Here is a 20,710-nt window from a genome sequence, read left to right on the forward strand (position 1 = left end):
AGTGAAGATGCATCAGGTACAACTTTCTCCTAAATTACATTTAGCAGAATAAACCTGAACACAAACATCAGATTTATTCTAATAAATAACTTTATTATATATAATGTAATTAAACAGCCTCACCACAGCTGGAGGATCAGAGGAAAACCTGAACTCATTATAACCCAACAGAAGAAGGAGGCAAACTAATTAGTTTGGCCCACGAGCCCTCTGCCAACATGTGTGTGTGAGTGTGTGTGTGTGTGTGTGTGTGTGTGTGTGTGCACCTGCGTGCTCCATGTTGGTGGTGGCGTCGGCATCAGCCATAGGATAAACATCCACAAACTCCTTCTTGAACACAGACAGCAGGAAGGAGAGGCGGTAGTCGAGTCGAACGTTCAGGATGAACTGACGGAGAGCAGAGTGGATGGTGATGATATAATAATAATAATATAATAATATAATAATAATAATAATAATAATAATAATAATAATAATAATAATAATATATAATAATAATAATAATAATAATAATAATAATAATAATAATGTCACACAGGATCCAGTTACAGCAGCAGGGGTCCCTAATAAAGTGGCCCCTGGCTGGATAATCCATATAAGTCAGGACTGACCTGTAATATCTCCAGTATCTTCAGCTTGGTGTCCATCACCGTCAGGTCCATCTTGTCGATACTGTCCTTGTTGCCTCTCTGTCCGTCCAGCACGAGCCCCGCCCCCAGCCCCGCCCCCCTGGCTCCTGAACCGCCGAACATGGACTGCTTCCTGTTGAGGACCATGGTGGACATCATCTGACCCATCCCATGGATGGAGCGCTTCACGTTCTTCCCTTCGGACAGAAGAAAACAGCAATTATTAGTTTACATTATGAAATGTAAACTTGAATGTTACAGCGCCACCTTGAGGACAGTTTATGGTTCTTTTACAAGTTTTGTGTGTGAAGTTTTTAGTTTTTGTTGCATGAAAACTTTCAGCAGAGAAAAATTACAAGAAACGTCCTGAACACATCGTTTCCAAAGGAAAATCAGGTCGGTATCAGTCTGTATAAAGAAGCGTCCTCTGATTGGTCGGTATCAGTCTGTATGAAGAAGAGTACCTGATCCGTCATCGTGAAACACCAGGCCGGCGTATCCAGGGTTTGGTCTGCAGTCGATGATGCCCAGCAGGGTTCTGGTGAGTCTGAGCAGCTCAAAGAAACTGTAGAAACCAAAGTAGATCAGGTGTCTGGCCAGACTCACCACCTGGAGGAGGAGCAGCAAACAGACCGGGTGAACACGAGGAAGAGGAGGAACCAGACGGACGGCCGTGGTTTTAAAGCGAGAGCCGCAGACAGACCTCGTACGTGAGCTTGTTCTTCTCCTCGTTGTGAAACGGCAGCTCGTCGTTCAGCACGTTGTTGAGATACTCCTCCATGAAGGCCATGGTGTTGGAGAATCGGTTCTTCTTGTTGTCTCTGCTGTCGTCCATGTTGGAGTCGTAACTGAGGAGGAAACGTGTGAGGCGGCACTTAACAAGAGACGACAGCAGGTCCAGTGTGATCAGCATTAAACCTAGACAGCCAGAACGCAGACAGGATGTCATCGGGACAAACTTCATGATGCTTCTGCTAATGTGGTGAAGGTGAGAACTACAGACCGTGATGTGTCTGTAGTTCAGCCTCCACTGAACCTGAGAGACGGTAACGTGTTCGTGTTACAGCTGCTAGCTAACACCTGCAAAACTGTTAAAGCTACGAGCAAACTTCTGGTGTCCATGACGGCTCCACAGCTCCATGACGGCTCCACAGCTCCATGACGGCTCCATGACGGCTCCATGGTGGCTCCATGGTGGCTCCACAGCTCCATGACGGCCTCCTTCTGGACCGGAGGGACGTCACATGTAGTTTAAGATCAGATGAGAGAGACTTCATTCCTCCCACTGTGGTGAACTTCACTGGTTCCAGCAGCAGAAACAGAGTCACACCCTCCACCAAAGGCCCTGCTGCCTCTCACCTGGTGGCTTTCAGTCCAGCTCATGTTGCTTCAGCAGATAAATCAGGATTTGGACTCAGATGTTCTCCTGCAGGTGGAAGGTCACCTGAAGCCTGAGTAGCTCAGCTGGTAGAGCATCAGACTTTTAATCTGAGGGTCCAGGGTTCAAGTCCCTGTTCAGGCGTTAGCTTTGTTGGTTTGTGTCTGCAGGAAGACGTCCCAACAGATGAACTGTGGTATGTCACAGAAGGCTTGTCTGTGTCCTCTGGGGATAGTTAGTGAACTTTAGTGCCAGACGGTGTGAGGGGACCAGGAGGTCTCCCTGTGGCCACGTGCTCATGTTCTGTGTTCTAGCTGCAGTTTATGGTCTTACTCACTTATTTTGCCACATATTTACATCATTGTTGTCTTGGTGTCATCAGGTTATACACAAATGTAAAGGGGACCTATCGTTAGTAGATAAATCTTGACTCGCGTGATCTTGACCTCCAGAGGATGAACTTGCTGAAGCCTGAGTAGCTCAGCCGGTAGAGCATCAGACTTTTAATCTGAGGGTCCAGGGTTCAAGTCCCTGTTCAGGCGTTCGATTTGTTGGTTTGTGTTAAGATACATTTGGATCTTATCCTCCAGAGGTTAGACCTCCTGCTCAGTCGTTAGGTCAAGTCTACTTAGTGTTCACTGTTGTCATCATTCATGGTCTGTGGGGTTGAGATTTGGGTAAACTGTTCGTGTCTCAACTTTATGTACTAATACAACAAACTACCACAAGATCCTGGTCATGTTATATTAGCATACATTTGCATACATTAGCATACATTAGCATATATGTTCAGGAGCAGAGAACATCCTCTGTGTCCACTAGAACCACAGCACAGAACAAGTAGTGGTTCTAAACACCTTTACTGACGATCAGCTGGTGGATCGTGAACACATCGTGAACACATCCAAGGAAAGTGACTTCCTGTGCTCTGGACAAGAACAATATAAATCTATGAATCTATGGACGAGTTTAGATGTAAAATCTGTGACAGGGACTCTGCACAGGGTCCGTTCTGTAGATGAGGCAGGAGGAAGTGTTTTCTGGACTGCAGAGGATAGACCTCGGGAGAGGTGGAGGGTAACGGGTGTGTTTCTGACACTGTGACTGACTTTAGTGTTCAAAATGATCACAGCTGATCTCAAACTGTCTGGTACTAACTATCCCCAGAGGACACAGACAAGCCTCCTGTAATATGTCTAGAAACCCAGTTTATCAGTAACAAAGCTAACGCCTGAACAGGGACTTGAACCCTGGACCCTCAGATTAAAAGTCTGATGCTCTACCGGCTGAGCTACTCAGGCTTCAGCAAGTTCATCCTCTGGAGGTCAAGATACCACTGAGTCATGATTTATATACTAACGATAGGTCCCCTTTACATTTGTGTATAACCTGATGACACCAAGACAACAATGATGTAAATATGTGATTAAGACCATAAACTACAGGGAGACCTGGAGACCGTCATGACTAATGGTGATCTGTCTGGCACTAAAGTTCACTAACTATCCCCAGAGGACACAGACAAGCAGCCTGGCCTCCAGTTCAGCATTTCTGTTGGGACGTCTTCCTGCAAACACAAACCAACAAAGCTAACACCTGAACAGGGACTTGAACCCTGGACCCTCAGATTAAAAGTCTGATGCTCTACCAGCTGAGCTACTCAGGCTTCAGCAGGTTCATCCTCTGGAGGTCAAGATACCACAGAGTCAAGATTTATCTACTAATGATAGCAGCACTTTAGCAGTGTTAGCTACAACAGAGCAGAGGGGTGAAAAGTGACCAGGACTGGATTCAGATCAGTAACCAGGACAGGAAGCTGATGTAACACAGTGCCACGACGTCGTTACACTTTGCTCTCCACCTCCATCATCACGACATCAAATGAGAAGAAGACGGCAGTGTTATGGAGCATGTTATATTATCCCTCCACTGCACACGATGTACGAGTACAGTGGAAACATAAACACTTCGCCTGAAGGAGGAGAATAATGGTGATCTCACACCGTCTGGCACTAAAGTTCACTAACTATCCCCTGAGGACACAGACAAGCCTCCTGTAACATACCACAGTTCATCTGTTCTGTTGGGACGTCTTCCTGTAAACAAAGCTAACACCTGAACAGGGACTTGAACCCTGGACCCTCAGATAAAAAGTCTGATGCTCTACCAGCTGAGCTACTCAGGCTTCAGGTGACCTTCTACCTGCAGGAGAACATCTGAGTCCAAATCCTGATTTATCTGCTAAAGCAACATGAGCTGGACTGAAAGCCACCAGGTGAGAGGCAGCAGGGCCTTTGGTGGAGGGTGTGACTCTGTTTCTGCTGCTGGAACCAGTGAAGTTCACCACAGTGGGAGGAATGAAGTCTCTCTCATCTGATCTTAAACTACATGTGACGTCCCTCCGGTCCAGAAGGAGGCCGTCATGGAGCTGTGGAGCCGCCATGGAGCCGCCATGGAGCCGCCATGGAGCTGTGGAGCCGCCATGGAGCCGTCATGGACACCAGAAGAACATGAACTTCTAGCTAACAAGAATGTTGTTCTACAATCTCTGTCTCCAACTGAAACACAAAGTGTGAGTCTGAGTACAAACAGTTTTCAGAGAGAACAGTGAGGACTATAAACATAACACCTGAACAGGGACTTGAACCCTGGACCCTCAGATTAAAAGTCTGATGCTCTACCAGCTGAGCTACTCAGGCTTCAGGTGAGTCAGACCTCTGATCTTTACCGGACGGCAAAAAACACATCAAACTCTAAACATTTCCCAGAATTCCCATCGCCCACTGGTGCAGAATAAAAACCCACTGACTCTTTGATGCTGATGGCGGTGGGGATCTCAGTCCAGAGGCGGGCGAACTTGACGGGGGTCACCAGCTCCTGGGGGTCTCGGTCCACGTGGGCGTGCAGCATGAGGCGGCAGAAGGAGGCCCGCAGGTCGAAGGGCAGCGTCTCGTCCATCATGCACAGGAAGATGAGCTCCACGTCCAGCTGCTTCGAGATCTCGTCGATGGCCAGATACTGGCGGTCCAGACACATCCGGGCGAAGAGCTTCAGCTGGTACCTGAAGGCGACACGACGTTTGGCTCACTGACAACCTTCCCTTCATTCAGCAAACTGAGAGCGAAGTGACGCCGTCTACCTGTAGTAGGTGATGACGTTCTCGTCGTGGGCGTTTCCTTGCCTGGCCTCCTGAGCCAGCTGTCGGATGCCCTTCTCCTGCCTCTCGTTGGTCTTGTCTGTCCACACCAGCCACACCTGCAGACACACCACAGCTCCATAATCCTGACGGGACCCTAATCCGCCCCGCACCACATTTAGAACTACAGCAAACAGAACATGGTCGCCGTTACATTCATGTCTGAATGATAACGGGTCATGTGATCATCTGGTGACATCACAGACACCTCCAGGATCTCGTTCTCTCCAGGAGACGTCCATCAGGCCGAAGGTCGCTGCTCCTGAAGCAGCTTCAGTGTGAAGGAACGGTCTCCTGCAGCTCAGATTCCTCCTGGATCAACCAGGATCTAATGCAGGGGTGTCAAACATACGGCCCGCGGGCCAAAACCGGCCCGCCTGAGGGTCCGATCCGGCCCGCGGGACGAGTGTCAAAATGACAGAGACGACATTAATTAGCTATTTCAGACACTGAAGGACATATTTCTGTGAAAACGAATGTGTTCTGTGGAAACACTGAACGGTTCAGTGGAACCACATGGTTCTTTTATATTACATTTACAGGGCGGGGGGGGCTTCACGCTTTAGTTTGGATGGTGCGTCAGGTGTGGAGATGAATGTAAATTTGAACTAATTTAATAAAAGTTGTTTTGATGATAAAGTAAAATATCACGTGACTGAGTGTCTTTGTAGACGCTCTGTGATGTGAAGCTGTGCAGCAGCAGCTCATCACATGTGAACATTTCAGAAGGCACTAAAACAAAAGGGAAAATGTGGAGTCGTCGTTATTTAAAGGTTATTACGCTGTGATTTTACCAGTCTGACACCCCTGATCATGTAAAAACACTTTGAGAGACTAGAAAGGTGCTTCACACAGACCACTTACCATTTAGAGTCACGTGTAGTTAAATTACACCATATACAGTTATATTAGTGTTATTACAACCTGAAGCACAAACAGTTAAACCTCAGCAGACACACCTCGTCCTCGTCCCCGTAGTCGTCCATGTACTCCCCCTGAATGCCTCCAGGCGGCACCTCCTTGGGGACACGACGCCTGGAGGGAGCGAAACATGAATCAGATCAATCAGACGTGTTAATTAGTCAGTGATCGTCTGAACTGAAGAACAGACTCCTCCCCTTTCCTCCCTCTCCTCCCCTCCCCTCTCTCCTCTCCTCTATCCTCTCTCTCCTCCCCTCTCTCCTCCTCTCCTCCCCTCTCCTCCCCTCTCTCCTCCCCTCTCTCCTCTCCTCTCCTCTCCTCTCCTCCCCTCCCCTCTCTTCTCTCCTCTCCTCCCCTCTCCTCTATCCTCTCTCTCCTCCCCTCTTTCCTCCTCTCCTCTCCTCTCCTCCCCTCTCCTCTCCTCTCCTCCCCTCCCCTCTCCTCCCCTCCCGTCCCCCCTCCCTCACTCTGTCTTGATGAGGATGTCCTGGTTCTTGGGGTCCAGCACACACTTGCAGATGAGCTCCTGAGTGACGGGGATGGCCACGTTGTTGGACACACAGAGGTCTGACAGGTAGTCCAAGAACCTGCAGGGACGCCCACACGCTCACAGTCAGAGAACAAACCAACAACGACAAGGTGACCCCGTCTCCCCCCCCGTCTCCCCCCTCCATGAGTACCTGGGCTCTCGGTTCTTGCGGACCAGGCTGACGAAGGTCTCCACCTCGGTCTTGGTGATGTGTTTTTCCAGCAGCTTGCGGTTGTTGTGCAGCAGGGCGGTGATGGTGTCCTCAGCCAGGATGTCGTAGCCGATCTGACTCTGCATCACGCCGAACTGCTTCGCTATGTGCTCCTGGAGACGGGGGGAGGACAACATGACGGGGGCTAAAACAATCAGAGGAGCGGGATCCTGGATCGCAGCTCCGACCGGTCGGTCATCCTCACCTGGTTCTTGCGGTAGTCCTCCTGGGAGTGTCGCAGCACTCTGTAGCAGAGCCTGAACATGTACTGGTAGGGAGTGTTCTTCTGGTCTGCCAGCTCCTCCAGACGGAGCAGAGGACCTTCGCCTGCCCCCCGGTCCTTAAAGGGAGCCTTCAGGATGCCGAAGATCTGAACACACAGTCACACACCAATCACTCCACCGTTAGCTGCTCCTGCTGCTGTTAAACTCCTGAGGGACTGTGGATGATACCTGTTTGAGGATGTTCTGCTCTCTCATCAGTTTCTGTCGCTCTCGGTTGGCTTTGGTCATGACCACGTCCAGGACCGCCTGACCGCTGTTGACGACGTCAGCCACGAAGAAAACCAAGTCCTCCAGCAGCTTGATGGCAAACCTGAAAAACAGCAATTATTAAAGGAGAATGTCTGAGTGACTGATCCTTTGGGACAACTGCACCTGATCACAGTAGGTCCACTAAAAGAGCTTGTTTGATCCACTGACAGGCTCAGAGTGTTATTCTAAGTGTGTGACAGCATCATGGAAAGGATCCCTACAGAGAGAGACCTGGAAGATCCTTTTGGTTTAACCACAAACAGCACACACACCAGACTACATTCACTAAAACAGGGGTTTTGCTGGTCTACTGCTGCTTCACTTCGTCAGTTTGTGTTATTTGTGTTACACAAATGTTGAGTTGGATCTGAAGTGACCCATTCAAACATCAAAGTCACACAAGAACTCAAATAAACTAATCAATCGAGTCTGATGTAACGACTTTATCTACTGGACCATCTCTAACACTTCTTGTACCTTCTAGTCACTAATATGTACAAATAGGACCCAGGTTTTAAAATACTGAAGTCGTGAAGACATTATCGCTGCTCCAGACGTCAGCGAGCATCTGATTTATGACAAAAGCTCACAGAACAGGAGCTGCTGCCTCCATCGGTTAGTTAGCTTGTGTTATCCCAAACTAACTCTTTAAAACGCTAATGTCTCACAAAGAACCATGTTCTGTGAGGTAAAATCACTGTTTTTGTGAATGGAGTCTGGTGTGTTTGCAGTTCCTTTAAAAAACAGGAACATTTCCATCTTGGTATGAAAAGAAGAGTGAAACCAAGATGGCCGACAGACAAACCTTCCACAGAAAGAAAAACATGGTGACATCAAGTAACATCTAAGGAGTCATGCAACTGCTCAAGTATTGATTTTATATTGGGAGGAAATTATGATTAATCACACACACACACACACACACACACACACACACACACACACACACACACACACAGCGTCGTACCGCCGGTCGTTGGGGCTGATGAAGCCCTGGCTGAACTGGTCGACCACGGTGCTCAGCATGGCGCTCGCATCGTTGGCGAAGTCCAGATCTCTGATCTCCATCACGGGAACGGAGACGATGGCGAACGCCTCCTTGTCTTCTTTGGTCGGACACGTTCCCAACTGCAGGAGGAAGGTCCGTTAACACACACACACACTTCACACACACCGAAATACACCACCACTATTAAACCAGTGACATGAGTGGTGTTAGTTTGTGTCAGCGGCAGGAGGAAGGATTTCTTATATATATATATATATATAAAAAGAAATCCTCTCAGGTGCTGATACTGAAATGTCTCATTTACTTGTTGACGTTTCATATTTTAAATGTAAAAGTTTTTCCCTTCGTGTCTGAAACTATTACCTTCACACTATTTACAGAAGTGTCTGTTTATAGGTTTAAAGTGAATCAGGGTTATACAGACGGCATGTTTTAAATAAATACTACTAATTTATTCTACTTATTGTGTGTTGGCCTTTTCTATTTATCTTCTTTTCCTAAACTGAAACACGTCACTAATTATCTATATATCTATTTCTATATTTCTCTCGGTGAAAAGTCGCCACACGAACATCCGTCCAAACAGTTTATCTGTGTTAATATTTCATTTCATCGTGCTGATCGATGGACACTAATCCCCGTCTGTCCCGTAAAATAACCTGATTCCCTTCACGCCATGTTTGTTTTCACGCCTACAGGAAGTGTTGAGCCACAGGCGTGTCTGCGGACCGACCATGAGTCTGATGGGTCGCTCCTCGTCGACGTCGATGGGGACGTTGGTGCTCTGGATCCAGGTGTTGGTGCACAAGTGTCTCAGTCGTACGTACGAGTTCCTGCAACACAAACTTGCAGGATTCATAATTCATCCACATCACTCGGCCTCCCTCTTACGGGTTCTTTACTCACTAATCTGCTGCGAATTTGCTTTTCACTCAGTAAGAAATTCCACTCAGGTCGACTTTGCCATGTATTTGGTTCTTTTTATCGATGTAAAGCAGCTGTTTGAGAGTTCCTGCACAAATGTGTCACAATAAAAGCCTGCAGAAAGGGAGCTGTGTGCAGTTCCTGTCCTGTGTTTCTGCCAGCAGCAGCAGCACAACAGATCCAGAGATGAAGGAAAAGAAAATCATTGAAAAAAAGGAAACTTTGCTGAGAATTTTGGTGCGATTTCAAATATTGCCAATGTGTCTTTAGTGCATTATCTTCGAGTGTCTGTGGGCTTTTATTGTGAAAAATCTGCAGGAAGTAAAAGGAACCGCTCTTACCGTGGTACGAATGAGTCGGTCTTCTGCAGCGTGGTCGGGTCGAGCTCAAACAGCGAGGCGATGTCGCTCCCGTGAGCCACCGCCACCAACTTGTACTTGATCCTCTCGCCGTGGGAGCGCTTGTTGCTACGACTACCGTCCATCTGCAGAGAGGTCAGAGGTCAGGGCGAGGTTGAGGAGGTGAACGGGTTAAAACACACAAAGAATCCCTACAGAGAGAGACCTGGAAGATCCTTTTGGTTTAACCACAAACAGCACACACACCAGACTACATTCACTAAAACAGGGATTTTAGAGAACAGGACACAGGAGCTGCTGCTCTGCTGCTGCCTCCATCAGTCAGTGTGTTTATGTTACTGTGTGACTTTGGTGTTTTAAATAGTTCGTTTGGATCCAACACAATAATTTTGTAACGCACATTAACACAAACACACTAACTGATGGAGGCAGCAGTAGACCAGCAACTTCTGGGTTCTGCGAAGTAAAATGACTGTTTTTGTGAATGGAGTCTGGTGTGTTTGAGGAGGGTGTATCTCTGTAACCAGAAACAGCACCAACAAACAGCACCAACAACTTCTGATGGTAAAAAGGTTCAAACTCACCACGGACGACGACTCTGCGTTGTCTCCTTTGTATCCGGGGTTCTCCTACAACAACAACAACAACAACAACAACGTTAAAGCAGAAACATTTTATCTGCAGCAACAAATCTAAATATTTCTGTCGTTCTCCAAGAATCCAAACAGGAAGACACAAAACTTATTAACACAATGTTATTGTGACTGGTCCGTCCAGCCAGTGTTGCCATGGTTACCTCAGCAGCCAGGTAGTTGCCGGTGGCGAGGTGTTTGAAGCGATAGAGGCTGTTCCAGTGTCCAGCCCCCCCACGACACGGGTCATGATGGACAACCTGACGGACCAATCAGCACACAGAGACAGTTTAATACAACTTCAGTGTGTGTGTGTGTGAGTGTGTGTGACTGTGTGTGTGTGTGTATGTGTGTGTGTGTGTGTGTGTGTGAGTGTGTGTGACTGTGTGTGTGTGTGTGTGTGTACCTCGACCTCCCACAGGGCGTTGGAGCTGGTCGCCGAGGTCGCCGACTGCCTCAGCGTGGTTCGGAGGAAGACGTGTAGTTTGCTCTTATACTCGTCGCAGGTCAGAAACTTTTCCTGCTCGGCGTGAAACAAGCGCACCACGTCGCCCTGGGAGACGGGAGGTCGAAGGAGCGTTAAAGGGCAGTTCCACAGCATTCGTATGTCAGACCTACCAATAATGTTGAAGTAAAACATTGACAGCGCAGCCTTGTCTTAATATTGGGGGGATAATCGTGCTTTAAGGTTTAGAACTCCAGTTCCCATAATCCTTTGTGGTGCGTAAACAGGAAGTACAATGCTGTCATAGATTTACACTGCGTTCGAGTCCTGTGATTTTTTAATATTTACATAAAAAGTGGGCCTAATCGGCTGTTGGCTGCTCCTGTTTACAGTGGATCCATAAAATCAAAGGCAGCTGTCGCTGGATAACTGTGATACTGAAGAAAACTTTAAAACATGACGATTCTAAGGGAAGTTCTGCAGCCATGAGGAACATGTTGTTTTTCTATGATTCACTGTGACAAACACTGAGACAAAGTCACACTGAGTCTGCTTTTCTATTTTAGATGTTCCCAAAATCGACTGGATCATTTTTCACTCACCCCTTTGAGGACCTCCTCTCGGTGGTCGCTGAACATCATGAACAGGTTGATCTTCCAGCTGGTGTTGCAGTTCACTGAGTTCACCTGCGGAGGGAGACAGAGCAGGTCACATGACACAGGTCACATGACACAGGTCACGTGACACAGGTCACATGACACAGGTCACGTGACACAGGTCACATGGCACAGAACTGACCACGGCGGGTTCTCACCTCCTTGCAGCCGGGGTGGTCGCTCAGTTCGTAGTTTGAAGCGTGAAGCGGCTGGCCGGCGTTCACCGGGTTCAGGATCACTTTATCTCCCACCACCACCTGCAGCAGGCAGCGTAGTACAGTAAGTACTCCTCCTACTGAGACTACTACTGCGACTACTGAGACTACTACTGCGACTACTGAGACTACTACTGCGACTACTACGACTACTACTGCGACTACTGAGACTACTACTGCGACTACTGCGACTACTACTGAGACTACTACTGAGACTACTACTGAGACTACTGAGACTACTACTGCGACTACTACGACTCCATCGACTACTACTGCGACTACTACTGAGACTAGTGAGACTACTGAGACTACTGAGACTAGTGAGACGACTGAGACTACTACTGCGACTACTGCGACTACTACTGAGACTACTACTGCGACTACTGCGACTACTACTGAGACTAGTGAGACGACTGAGACTACTACTGCGACTACTGCGACTACTACTGAGACTACTACTGCGACTACTGCGACTACTACTGAGACTAGTGAGACTACTGAGACTACTGAGACTACTGAGACTACTGAGACTACTGAGACTATAACAGTGCCTGCTGATGTGAGGAATAGTTCAGTGGTTGTATTTTAGAGGAAAAGTCACTGCAGACGATTTTGATGTATTGTTGGTAGAAGTTTTCCCTGAAGGGAACAAATCATCAGGATTCATCCTCTGGGGCCCATGAATAGTAGTGTGTGTGTGTGTGTGTGTGCTTACGTTGTCCCCGTTGGCGCGGAGCTTCCAGAAGGGCTGGATGAAGAGCCAGGAGCCCTCGTTGCCCGTCCCGTCCAGAGTGACCCGCATGGCGTTCTTCTCCAGCAGAGCCGGCAGCCGCTTGTTCACCGTCAGGTACTTATTACTCTTCATGTGGAGCAACTGGAGACAAAGAGCACGATTAGTGTGGGGACACCGACTCAGTCACACACACACACACACACACACACACACACACACACTGTCCTGCTGCCACAAACACTCACTACAGCACCACGTGGATTCATCCGCCGCTGGAAATAGTCCCCAACAAACACACCATTTCCTTCTGTTTGTATGAACTGATTCTGATTGTGGACTTTATACAGAGACCTGATCCACGTCTCTACAGAGGCCTGATCCACGTCTCTACAGAGGCCTGATCCACGTCTCTACAGAGGCCTGATCCACGTCTCTACAGAGGCCTGATCCACGTCTCTACAGAGACCTGATCCACGTCTCTACAGAGACCTGATCCACGTCTCTACAGAGGCCTGATCCACGTCTCTACAGAGGCCTGATCCACATCAATGTTTCCCTCTTAAGCTGCAGTGGAAGGACGAAAACAAAAGCTGTAACTTTGGAGGACAGAAGTAAAAAGCTGTGAACCACTAAAGGAAATTAAACATGAAACTGAATATTAATGAGGTGTTTTAAAGGTTTCCTTCTTCAGCAGGAACCAACGGACTCAGACAGGAAGTCAGGAAGCATTAAGGGACGGACCGAGAGTCCTCCGTGTGTGTGTGTGTGTGTGTGTGTGTGTGTGTGTGTGTGTGTGTGTGTGTGTGAGTGTGTGTGTGTGAGTGTGTGTGTGTGTGAGTGTGTGTGTGAGTGTGTGTGTGTGCGTGTGTGTGTGTGTGTGTGTGTGTGCGTGTGTGTGTGTGTGCGTGTGTGTGTGTGTGTGAGTGTTTAAACATGTGAAGGTGCAGCTCAGCTCTCTTTTGTACTGTTACCGTCCATTAAACTGTACAGTTTAATGGAGAGACTCAGATCCAAGGAACCCTCTCCACACCCTCAACACACACACACACACACACACACACACACACACACAGTGACAGTCTGGGTGTGGTTGCTTGCTGAGTGAAACTGTAAAGAAACTGTGGCAGATTGTTAAGATAAAGATTCCTGAAGGAGAAAGGTGTGTGAGTGTGTGTGTGTGTCTTTGTGTGTGTGTGTGTGTGTGTGTGTGTCTTTGTGTGTGTGTGTGTGTGTGAGTGTGTGTGTGTGTGTGTGTGTGTGTGTGTGTCTTTGTGTGTGTGTGTCTTTGTGTGTGTGTGTGTGTGTGTCTTTGTGTGTGTGTGTGTGTGTGTGTGTGTCTTTGTGTGTGTGTGTGTGTGTGTCTTTGTGTGTGTGTGTGTGTGTGTGTGTGTCTTTGTGTGTGTGTGTGTGTGTGTGTGTGTCTTTGTGTGTGTGTGCGTGCATGTGTGTGTGTCCTGATGACAGCTCTTCACCCCTAAAGCGAAGTCAATATTGACACTAACAGATAGCAATAAGTCGATACACACACAGAGTAAAGACAAAGTGTGCGTGTGTGTGTGTGTGTGTGTGCGTGCGTGCGTGCGTGCGTGTGTGTGTGTGTGTGTGTGTGCGTGCGTGCGTGTGTGTGTGTGTGCGTGCGTGCGTGCGTGCGTGTGTGTGTGTGTGTGTGCGTGTGTGCGTGTGTGTGTGTAACAGTAAATGATTACACATGTACCAGCACACTCAGACGGACACATGTTGCCATGGCGAGGAGGCAGGGCAGGGGAGGGCTGTGAGTCACCTGGTTGCCATGGCGGCGAGCCGACAGCAGCCAGGTGAGTGTTATCATACTCAGAAACGTGTTCAGTCACGCCTCGCCACATACCGTCCACACAGCCACACAGAGCCGGGGACGTGAGGGGACGTTAAAGCTGCAGTACGCCATTTATTTAATGTTTAATGTCAGTGGGTAAACATCCCATAATAACCTCCATCATGCTGTAGTTCAGCTGCTCTGACAGTAAACTGGCCTCGTGCTCCTCTGGGCTGTTTTCAGGTTTTAGTAAATCTACCCGTCGACAGGAGGCTTCGTCCAATCACAGTGAAGGCAGTGAAACAGAGTCACCGTGAAGCTGCTGCCTTCAGGTTCCTGCTACACCTGGAGGAGCTGACGGCTTTGTTAGGGAGCGTCATCATCAGACTGACAACATCCACATGGTGGTGGTTCACCAGGAGAGCAGGAGAGGAGCGGCCATGTTGGATGGTGCTAACACTTTAGCCTCCTGCTAACTGTAACGTTAGCTAAAGACTCGCAGCTGCGGCTAATTCAGGTTCATTTTTACGTAACGTAACTTAACGGCATCAGGATCAGAATCACGGCTGAAGCTGCTGACTTCATGTTCCTGTAATATTTACATGTGCTGCGGTGGTTTATTAGCTTGTGTATATAAATTGTGGCTATACTGAATGTTGCTAATAGCTTAGCCTCCTGCTAACTGTAGCTAAAGACTGCAGTTCATTCCAGTTCCTGTTTATGTAGCTAACGCTAGCTAACATTAGACCTCAGCAAAGACAAAAGGACAGTGAAGCGTCTGCGTAATAAAAATATTTTCCCTTCTTTTTCTATAAATGTTTCTGGTGGAAATCACCTCTTCTGTCCCTCCTGAGCTCCTGTGGTGCTACTTTATTGTTTTCTTTGAAAACTCATCTGTGACTCTGGCTCCAAATACACCCGTCTGACCCAATCACAGCTGAGCATTAGCTGCCAATCATGACGTCACACCCCCTTTTATGGCATCAAATCAGTAATCAGAACCAAACTAATCAAACACAGGTTCATCCTCATGTTCTGTCACTGCGACTGAAACCAACACAAAGAGACAAACGGACACAGTTCGGCGTCAATGAAGGGAACTCTACTTTAACCTCGAGGCTGTTTGACTTGGTCTGATGGACAGTTGGCTAACACGCTAACACGCTAACACGCTAACATGCTAACAGCAGGTGAATAAACATCGACCTCCAGCAACACAAGACGGAAACCTGCTTTACTTTCAGTCTTGGACGGCCTGTAACTTTGTCTTCTTTTTTGTGTGTGTGTGTGTGTGTGTGTGTGTGACCACAGATTTCCAGTTTGATGTTAAATGTCGTCAATAATCTGTGAATGTTAGCTGATCACCTGTAGGACGGTTCCGTATTTGACGACGTCTCCATGGACTTTCTTGTTTTCTGTCTCGTTCTGCTTCTGCTCCAGGTTGGACGCATGCTGTAACACACACACACACACACACACACACACACACACTGGTTGTGATCAGTGTTTCAGAATCAGAATTCTTTTATTGTCATTGTGCAAAACAACGACAAAAAAGACAGAATGTGCAAAAGATGAAATAGTGCAAAAAGACATTAAACTGTACAGTTCACGGGGGGGGGGGGGGGGGCGGTTTACATTGGAAAGGAATAAGAAATATATACAAAAAAATATAAATATCAGTGAAAGTAAACAAACATTCCAATGTCACAGTTTTTGGTTGTATTTATATGCTTTAATGCAACCAAACAATAAGCAGGAGCTTTCAGCCAGAAGTGATGCACAACTATTTATTATGTGCCTCTGATTGGTCAGGTTTAGACAGGACCCTCCTCTGATTGGTCAGGTTTAGACAGGACCCTCGTCTGATTGGTCAGTGAGCAGGTAGCCCCGCCCTAAAGCCCTCCCCCCTCTTTAAGGTGCATCTTCCTCTAAATGGACCATGATTTACTAAACGAACGTCCTGCTGTGCTGAAGAAGACTGAGGACACTGACACTTCTTTACACAGACTGAGTGTGTGTGTGTGTGTGTGTGTGTGTGTGTGTGTGTGTTACCTGCAGCTTCTGCAGCAGCACCACATCAGCGATCTTGTCCTTCTCATGTTTGGCTTGTTTGGCTTTCCAGAACTGTTTCTGAGCCGAGTAACGGCTCATAGGACAAACCTTGAAGAGGCAGTCTGAGACAGCAGGAGACAAGAGATCAGAACACAGGGAGCATCAATAATCTATCAATAATCTATAATCTATCAATAATCTATGTGAACACCAGCTGTTCAGTGTCTAACATCAGTCAGGCTGACAGACTGTTAGCCTGTTAGCTTCCATGCTAACTAGCTCTGCAGCAGCTTCAGAGTCACTGAGGACGTTAGTTTGTCTTTGGTTAACGATAAAAGATAAGATAAGATGGACTTTATTGATCCCATGCTATTTATCTATTTATCTTCATGCTCTTATTGTCTTTTAACGCATCTTCTCTTGAGCTTTAACTATTTATTTTCTGCTGCTTTTATTATCTTTTACATGCAGGTTAATGTTCCTGTGTCTTGTGTTTTATGTCACTTTAAACTGTCTCGTGTCTGAAAGCTGCTACAGAATTAAATTAGCTTTGCGTCCGACTTCATGTCTCACAGTTATTTAACCTCCGACCGTGCTGTTGGTCTGAGGGATCAGTTCCGGCCTGGTGATCGGTCAGTGGAGCAGCGCCTGGCGCTAATTAGGTGTTTTGGTTTCACAGCATCAAACTGGTGAAGCGTCTGACATGAAGCCCAATATGGCCGCCTTCACACACACTTCCTGGAAAGTTAACCAAAAGTAACGTTTCCCTCTCGCAGCTTTTCACACGGTCAGAAGAAGAAGAAGAAAAAGACAAAGGGGAGAAGAAGAAGAAGGAGAAGGAGAAGAAGAAGGAGAGGAAGAAGAAGAAGAAGGAGAAGGAGAAGAAGAAGAAGGAGGAGAAGAAAGAGAGGAAGAAGAAGAAGAAGAAAGAGAGGAAGAAGAAGAAGAAGGAGGAGAAGGAGAAGTAGAAGAAAGAGAGGAAGAAGAAGAAGAAGAAGGAGAGGAAGAAGAAGAAGAAGGAGAAGGAGAAGAAGAAGAAGGAGGAGAAGAAAGAGAGGAAGAAGAAGAAGAAGAAAGAGAGGAAGAAGAAGAAGAAGAAGGAGAAGGAGAAGAAGAAGAAAGAGAGGAAGAAAAAGAAGAAGAAGAAGGAGAAGGAGAAGAAAGAGAGGAAGAAGAAGAAGAAGGAGAAAAAGAAGAAGAAGGAGAAGGACAAGAAGAAGGAGAAGATAAAGGGGCAATCAATGAACTATTATCATTACGCAGCGTTGTTGAATACTCGGTTCTGATTGGTCGGTTATTTCTGTATGACAGACTGTTGCTATGGACGCCGTTTTAATTTAATTCTAATAATTCTAATGATCCTTCACTAATCACTTCTACATTCTTATTATTTATATATTCATTGTTTAAAATGTCTCCTGTTCACCGCTGGGTTCACTGAGTTCAGTAGTCAGTAGGATTCATCCTCAGGGCACCATGACAAGGATATAAAGTGTTTAGCTCCACTAACAGGATGGAACAGGGAGAGCCGGAGAGAAAAGACACAAGAGGACGAGGTAAATATTGACTCTCCTCCTCCAGCAGATCCTGTGATCACATTAAGGCTGTTACTGTGTGTGTGTGTGTGTGTGTGTGTGTGTGTGTGTGTATGTAGGTGTGTGTGTGTGTCTAACATTATTTGCCTACAGTGTGTACTCACACTGCGCCGCTTTGTAAAGATCTAAATGGACGTTCAGGTTTAAAATCATCTTGACTTAAGAAAATGAACTTTTAACACACACACACACACACACACACACACACACACACACACACACACACACTTTTGTCTCTTATCAGTGCACATTTATAATTGTGGGAGTAACTGACATAACTGATGTATTTTTACTGAGAACCACATTAATGCAAAAAGGAACCTTTAGTTGTTTATCAGTCGTAATCAATCACTCCGTTTATCAGTAAAATCATTTGTTTCTTGTCTGGATCGATTAGGAAGTAGGAGACTGTGTTACTACTTCAAGTGTTTTACCCATGATCCTCTCTGTCCTCATCCTGGTGTCTGAGTGACTGGTAGGTAGTAAAAGTGTTGGAACTGGTCCAGTAGATCACCTCAGCCAGCAGCCACCAAACGGGCTGCAATGGCTGCAACGTGATCCTTTGGGACAACTGCACCTGATCACAGTAGGTCCACTAAAAGAGCTTGTTTGATCCACTGACAGGCTCAGAGTGTTATTCTAAGTGTGTGACAGCATCATGGAAAGGATCCCTACAGAGAGAGACCTGGAAGATCCTTTTGGTTTAACCACAAACAGCACACACACCAGACTACATTCACTAAAACAGGGATTTTAGAGAACAGGACACAGGAGCTGCTGCTCTGCTGCTGCCTCAAATGATGAGTTTGTTTCTGTTAATGTGTGACTTTGGTGTTTTAAAGGGTTCATTCAGACCCAACATAACATTTATGCAACACACAATAACACAAACAACCTAAGTGATGAAGGCAGCGATAGACCAGCAGCTCCTGTGTTCTGTGAGTTAAAATTACTATTTTTTTCAATGGAGTCTGGTGGCTTTGAAGAGAGCGATAAAAAAATCCTCCTCCTTCCCTGATGACACTTGTATAATTTTACTTGAATAAGCTTTTCAGCGCAGGACTCTGATTGCAGTGGAGTATTTCCCAGTGCGGTATCAGTACTTTTGACTTCAGTCAAGTAGTCTGAGTACTTCTTCCACCCCTGATCTCACCTTACGGCCTCTAACGCTCCGTCTGGCTGCTCTGGATTTAAAGTTCGAGCTGTCGATCACTCTCTGTGATCCACTTGTAAACTGGTTCAACCGCTTGCTGCCCCGAAACGAAAGCAGCACAGAGCAGATGGTGCAACACGTCGTTTTATATATACATGTGTGTGTGTGTGTGTGTGTGTGTGTGTGTGTGTGTGTGTGTGATCAGAGCAGCCAGTGGAAAACAGCCTCTAATGACCACAGTTGGACTCACATCACATGAACACATCATCCATATTTCATGCAGCACACAGGAGGTTTTTCAGGGCTCCATTTGGTTCTAATTACAGAGACCTGATCCAAGACCGGGACCAGGACCAGGACCAGGTCACCATGCTTGGAGAACACAGCAGGTCTCCAGGTGTTTAAATCCCTCCAGACATGTTTGAAGACCTCAGAGTGTGAAGAGGCCTTTTACTCTTTACTAAGTATGTTTTGATGCTAAAACTACTTTACTTGAAGCTGCTGGTCTGTTGCTGCCTCCACCACTTAGGTTCTTCGTGTTATTGTGAGTTGCATAAATGTTATGTTGGGTCTGAATGAACCCTTTAAAACACCAAAGTCACACAATAACACAAACACACTGACTGATGGAGGCAGCAGCAGAGCAGCAGCTCCTGTGTCCTGTTCTCTAAAATCCCTGTTTTAGTGAATGTAGTCTGGTGTGTGTGCTGTTTGTGGTTAAACCAAAAGGATCATGGGTAGAAATGCTGTAGTTCTAAGTTCCTAAACAGCATTCCTGCTTTGTTTTTGACTGTCCGTCAGTATTTTAAGTCTTCTTATTATTAACAACAGTTTTCTGTGTATTCATCCCATCTCAGAGAAATGTTGTAATCATTTGTAAGTTCATTAGTTGGTTTGGTGGTTAAATGCACATTTCAAACTGTAACTATGCTTGTATATATTGTATATATGTTAATATTTGTTGTATTCACAGTCAAGAAATGAAACACACACACACACAGTCGTCCTACCTCTGAACTTCTTTGGAGGATTCTCCAAATCTCCAGCAGCTGGTTCGACCACACAGCGGTCATCTACCAACCTGCAGACAAACACCAAAGAAGAAGAGTTAGAGACACCAGAAGAGAGGAGGGAGCAGGACGTACTATTAATTCCATTAACGTGCATATTGTGAAGAATCAACTGCAAGAGGATAATTAAAGGCAGCAGTAAACGGGTGCCACCAGACTCCATTGACAAAAACAGCAATTTAACCTCAAAGAACGCAGGGCTCGCTGCTCTCCTGCTGCAGCCATCAGTCAGAGGCAGTAAATGGAAGTACAGCAGTAAACGCTCCGTACGTGTAAAGTGTTCGATCACTCAAAGCGCTTTTACATTCACATCCACCCATTTCACACAGAGGAGGGGGGCAGTGACATCATCTGGTTGACGGACGACCCGCTCTGCCTCTGAGCCGCAGCAAACGTTGTGTTGAATCTTAACTAATCCTGCAAAACACCAAAGTCACACACCAACACAGAAAACAGCAGTAGGCCAGCAACTCCCGTTTAAAGTGATGAGTTAATAAAAGGTAGAATATTTAGCTCTGAGGTGTGGTGGAGCGGTGGAGTTACATAAAATGTTAACACAACCAGAAAACCGTTTATCCCTCTCTTCAAAGCCACCAGACTCCATTGAAAAAAGCAGTAATTTTACCTTGCAGAACACAGAGCTTTGTGTCACTTTAGTCACACAAACCAGCAACA

The 20,710-nt window shown here is 46.6% G+C and overlaps 1 protein-coding gene and 6 non-coding genes across 7 annotated transcripts in view; 2 read left to right on the top strand and 5 right to left on the bottom strand.

The window, feature by feature from the left end:
- itpr3 (inositol 1,4,5-trisphosphate receptor, type 3) overlaps positions 1 to 20,710 on the bottom strand; it is a 56,449-nt gene that overhangs the window by 28,454 nt on the left and 7,285 nt on the right. Inside the window, exons 2-24 of the mRNA XM_070840387.1 lie at positions 19,976 to 20,046; positions 16,218 to 16,339; positions 15,528 to 15,614; positions 12,353 to 12,511; positions 11,581 to 11,679; positions 11,369 to 11,452; positions 10,728 to 10,874; positions 10,486 to 10,581; positions 10,274 to 10,318; positions 9,672 to 9,814; positions 9,140 to 9,239; positions 8,365 to 8,525; positions 7,317 to 7,458; positions 7,070 to 7,234; positions 6,805 to 6,977; positions 6,592 to 6,711; positions 6,163 to 6,238; positions 5,147 to 5,262; positions 4,817 to 5,068; positions 1,333 to 1,477; positions 1,094 to 1,238; positions 612 to 826; positions 267 to 387 (exon numbers count right to left, since the gene is read on the bottom strand). Coding sequence (XP_070696488.1) covers positions 267 to 387; positions 612 to 826; positions 1,094 to 1,238; positions 1,333 to 1,477; positions 4,817 to 5,068; positions 5,147 to 5,262; positions 6,163 to 6,238; positions 6,592 to 6,711; positions 6,805 to 6,977; positions 7,070 to 7,234; positions 7,317 to 7,458; positions 8,365 to 8,525; positions 9,140 to 9,239; positions 9,672 to 9,814; positions 10,274 to 10,318; positions 10,486 to 10,581; positions 10,728 to 10,874; positions 11,369 to 11,452; positions 11,581 to 11,679; positions 12,353 to 12,511; positions 15,528 to 15,614; positions 16,218 to 16,339; positions 19,976 to 20,046 — 2,984 coding nt within the window. The remainder of the gene's footprint in view (positions 1 to 266; positions 388 to 611; positions 827 to 1,093; positions 1,239 to 1,332; positions 1,478 to 4,816; positions 5,069 to 5,146; positions 5,263 to 6,162; positions 6,239 to 6,591; positions 6,712 to 6,804; positions 6,978 to 7,069; positions 7,235 to 7,316; positions 7,459 to 8,364; positions 8,526 to 9,139; positions 9,240 to 9,671; positions 9,815 to 10,273; positions 10,319 to 10,485; positions 10,582 to 10,727; positions 10,875 to 11,368; positions 11,453 to 11,580; positions 11,680 to 12,352; positions 12,512 to 15,527; positions 15,615 to 16,217; positions 16,340 to 19,975; positions 20,047 to 20,710) is intronic.
- On the top strand, positions 2,079 to 2,151 carry trnak-uuu (transfer RNA lysine (anticodon UUU)). The gene has a single exon. It is a non-coding gene; the product is annotated as a tRNA-Lys (tRNA).
- Positions 2,477 to 2,549, top strand: trnak-uuu (transfer RNA lysine (anticodon UUU)). Its single transcript has one exon. It is a non-coding gene; the product is annotated as a tRNA-Lys (tRNA).
- trnak-uuu (transfer RNA lysine (anticodon UUU)) lies at positions 3,236 to 3,308 on the bottom strand. Its single transcript has one exon. It is a non-coding gene; the product is annotated as a tRNA-Lys (tRNA).
- Positions 3,601 to 3,673, bottom strand: trnak-uuu (transfer RNA lysine (anticodon UUU)). The gene has a single exon. It is a non-coding gene; the product is annotated as a tRNA-Lys (tRNA).
- On the bottom strand, positions 4,120 to 4,192 carry trnak-uuu (transfer RNA lysine (anticodon UUU)). The gene has a single exon. It is a non-coding gene; the product is annotated as a tRNA-Lys (tRNA).
- On the bottom strand, positions 4,634 to 4,706 carry trnak-uuu (transfer RNA lysine (anticodon UUU)). The gene has a single exon. It is a non-coding gene; the product is annotated as a tRNA-Lys (tRNA).

Source organism: Pempheris klunzingeri, chromosome 11 (assembly GCF_042242105.1).
Source record: "Pempheris klunzingeri isolate RE-2024b chromosome 11, fPemKlu1.hap1, whole genome shotgun sequence".
Classification (NCBI taxonomy): Eukaryota; Metazoa; Chordata; class Actinopteri; order Acropomatiformes; family Pempheridae; genus Pempheris; species Pempheris klunzingeri.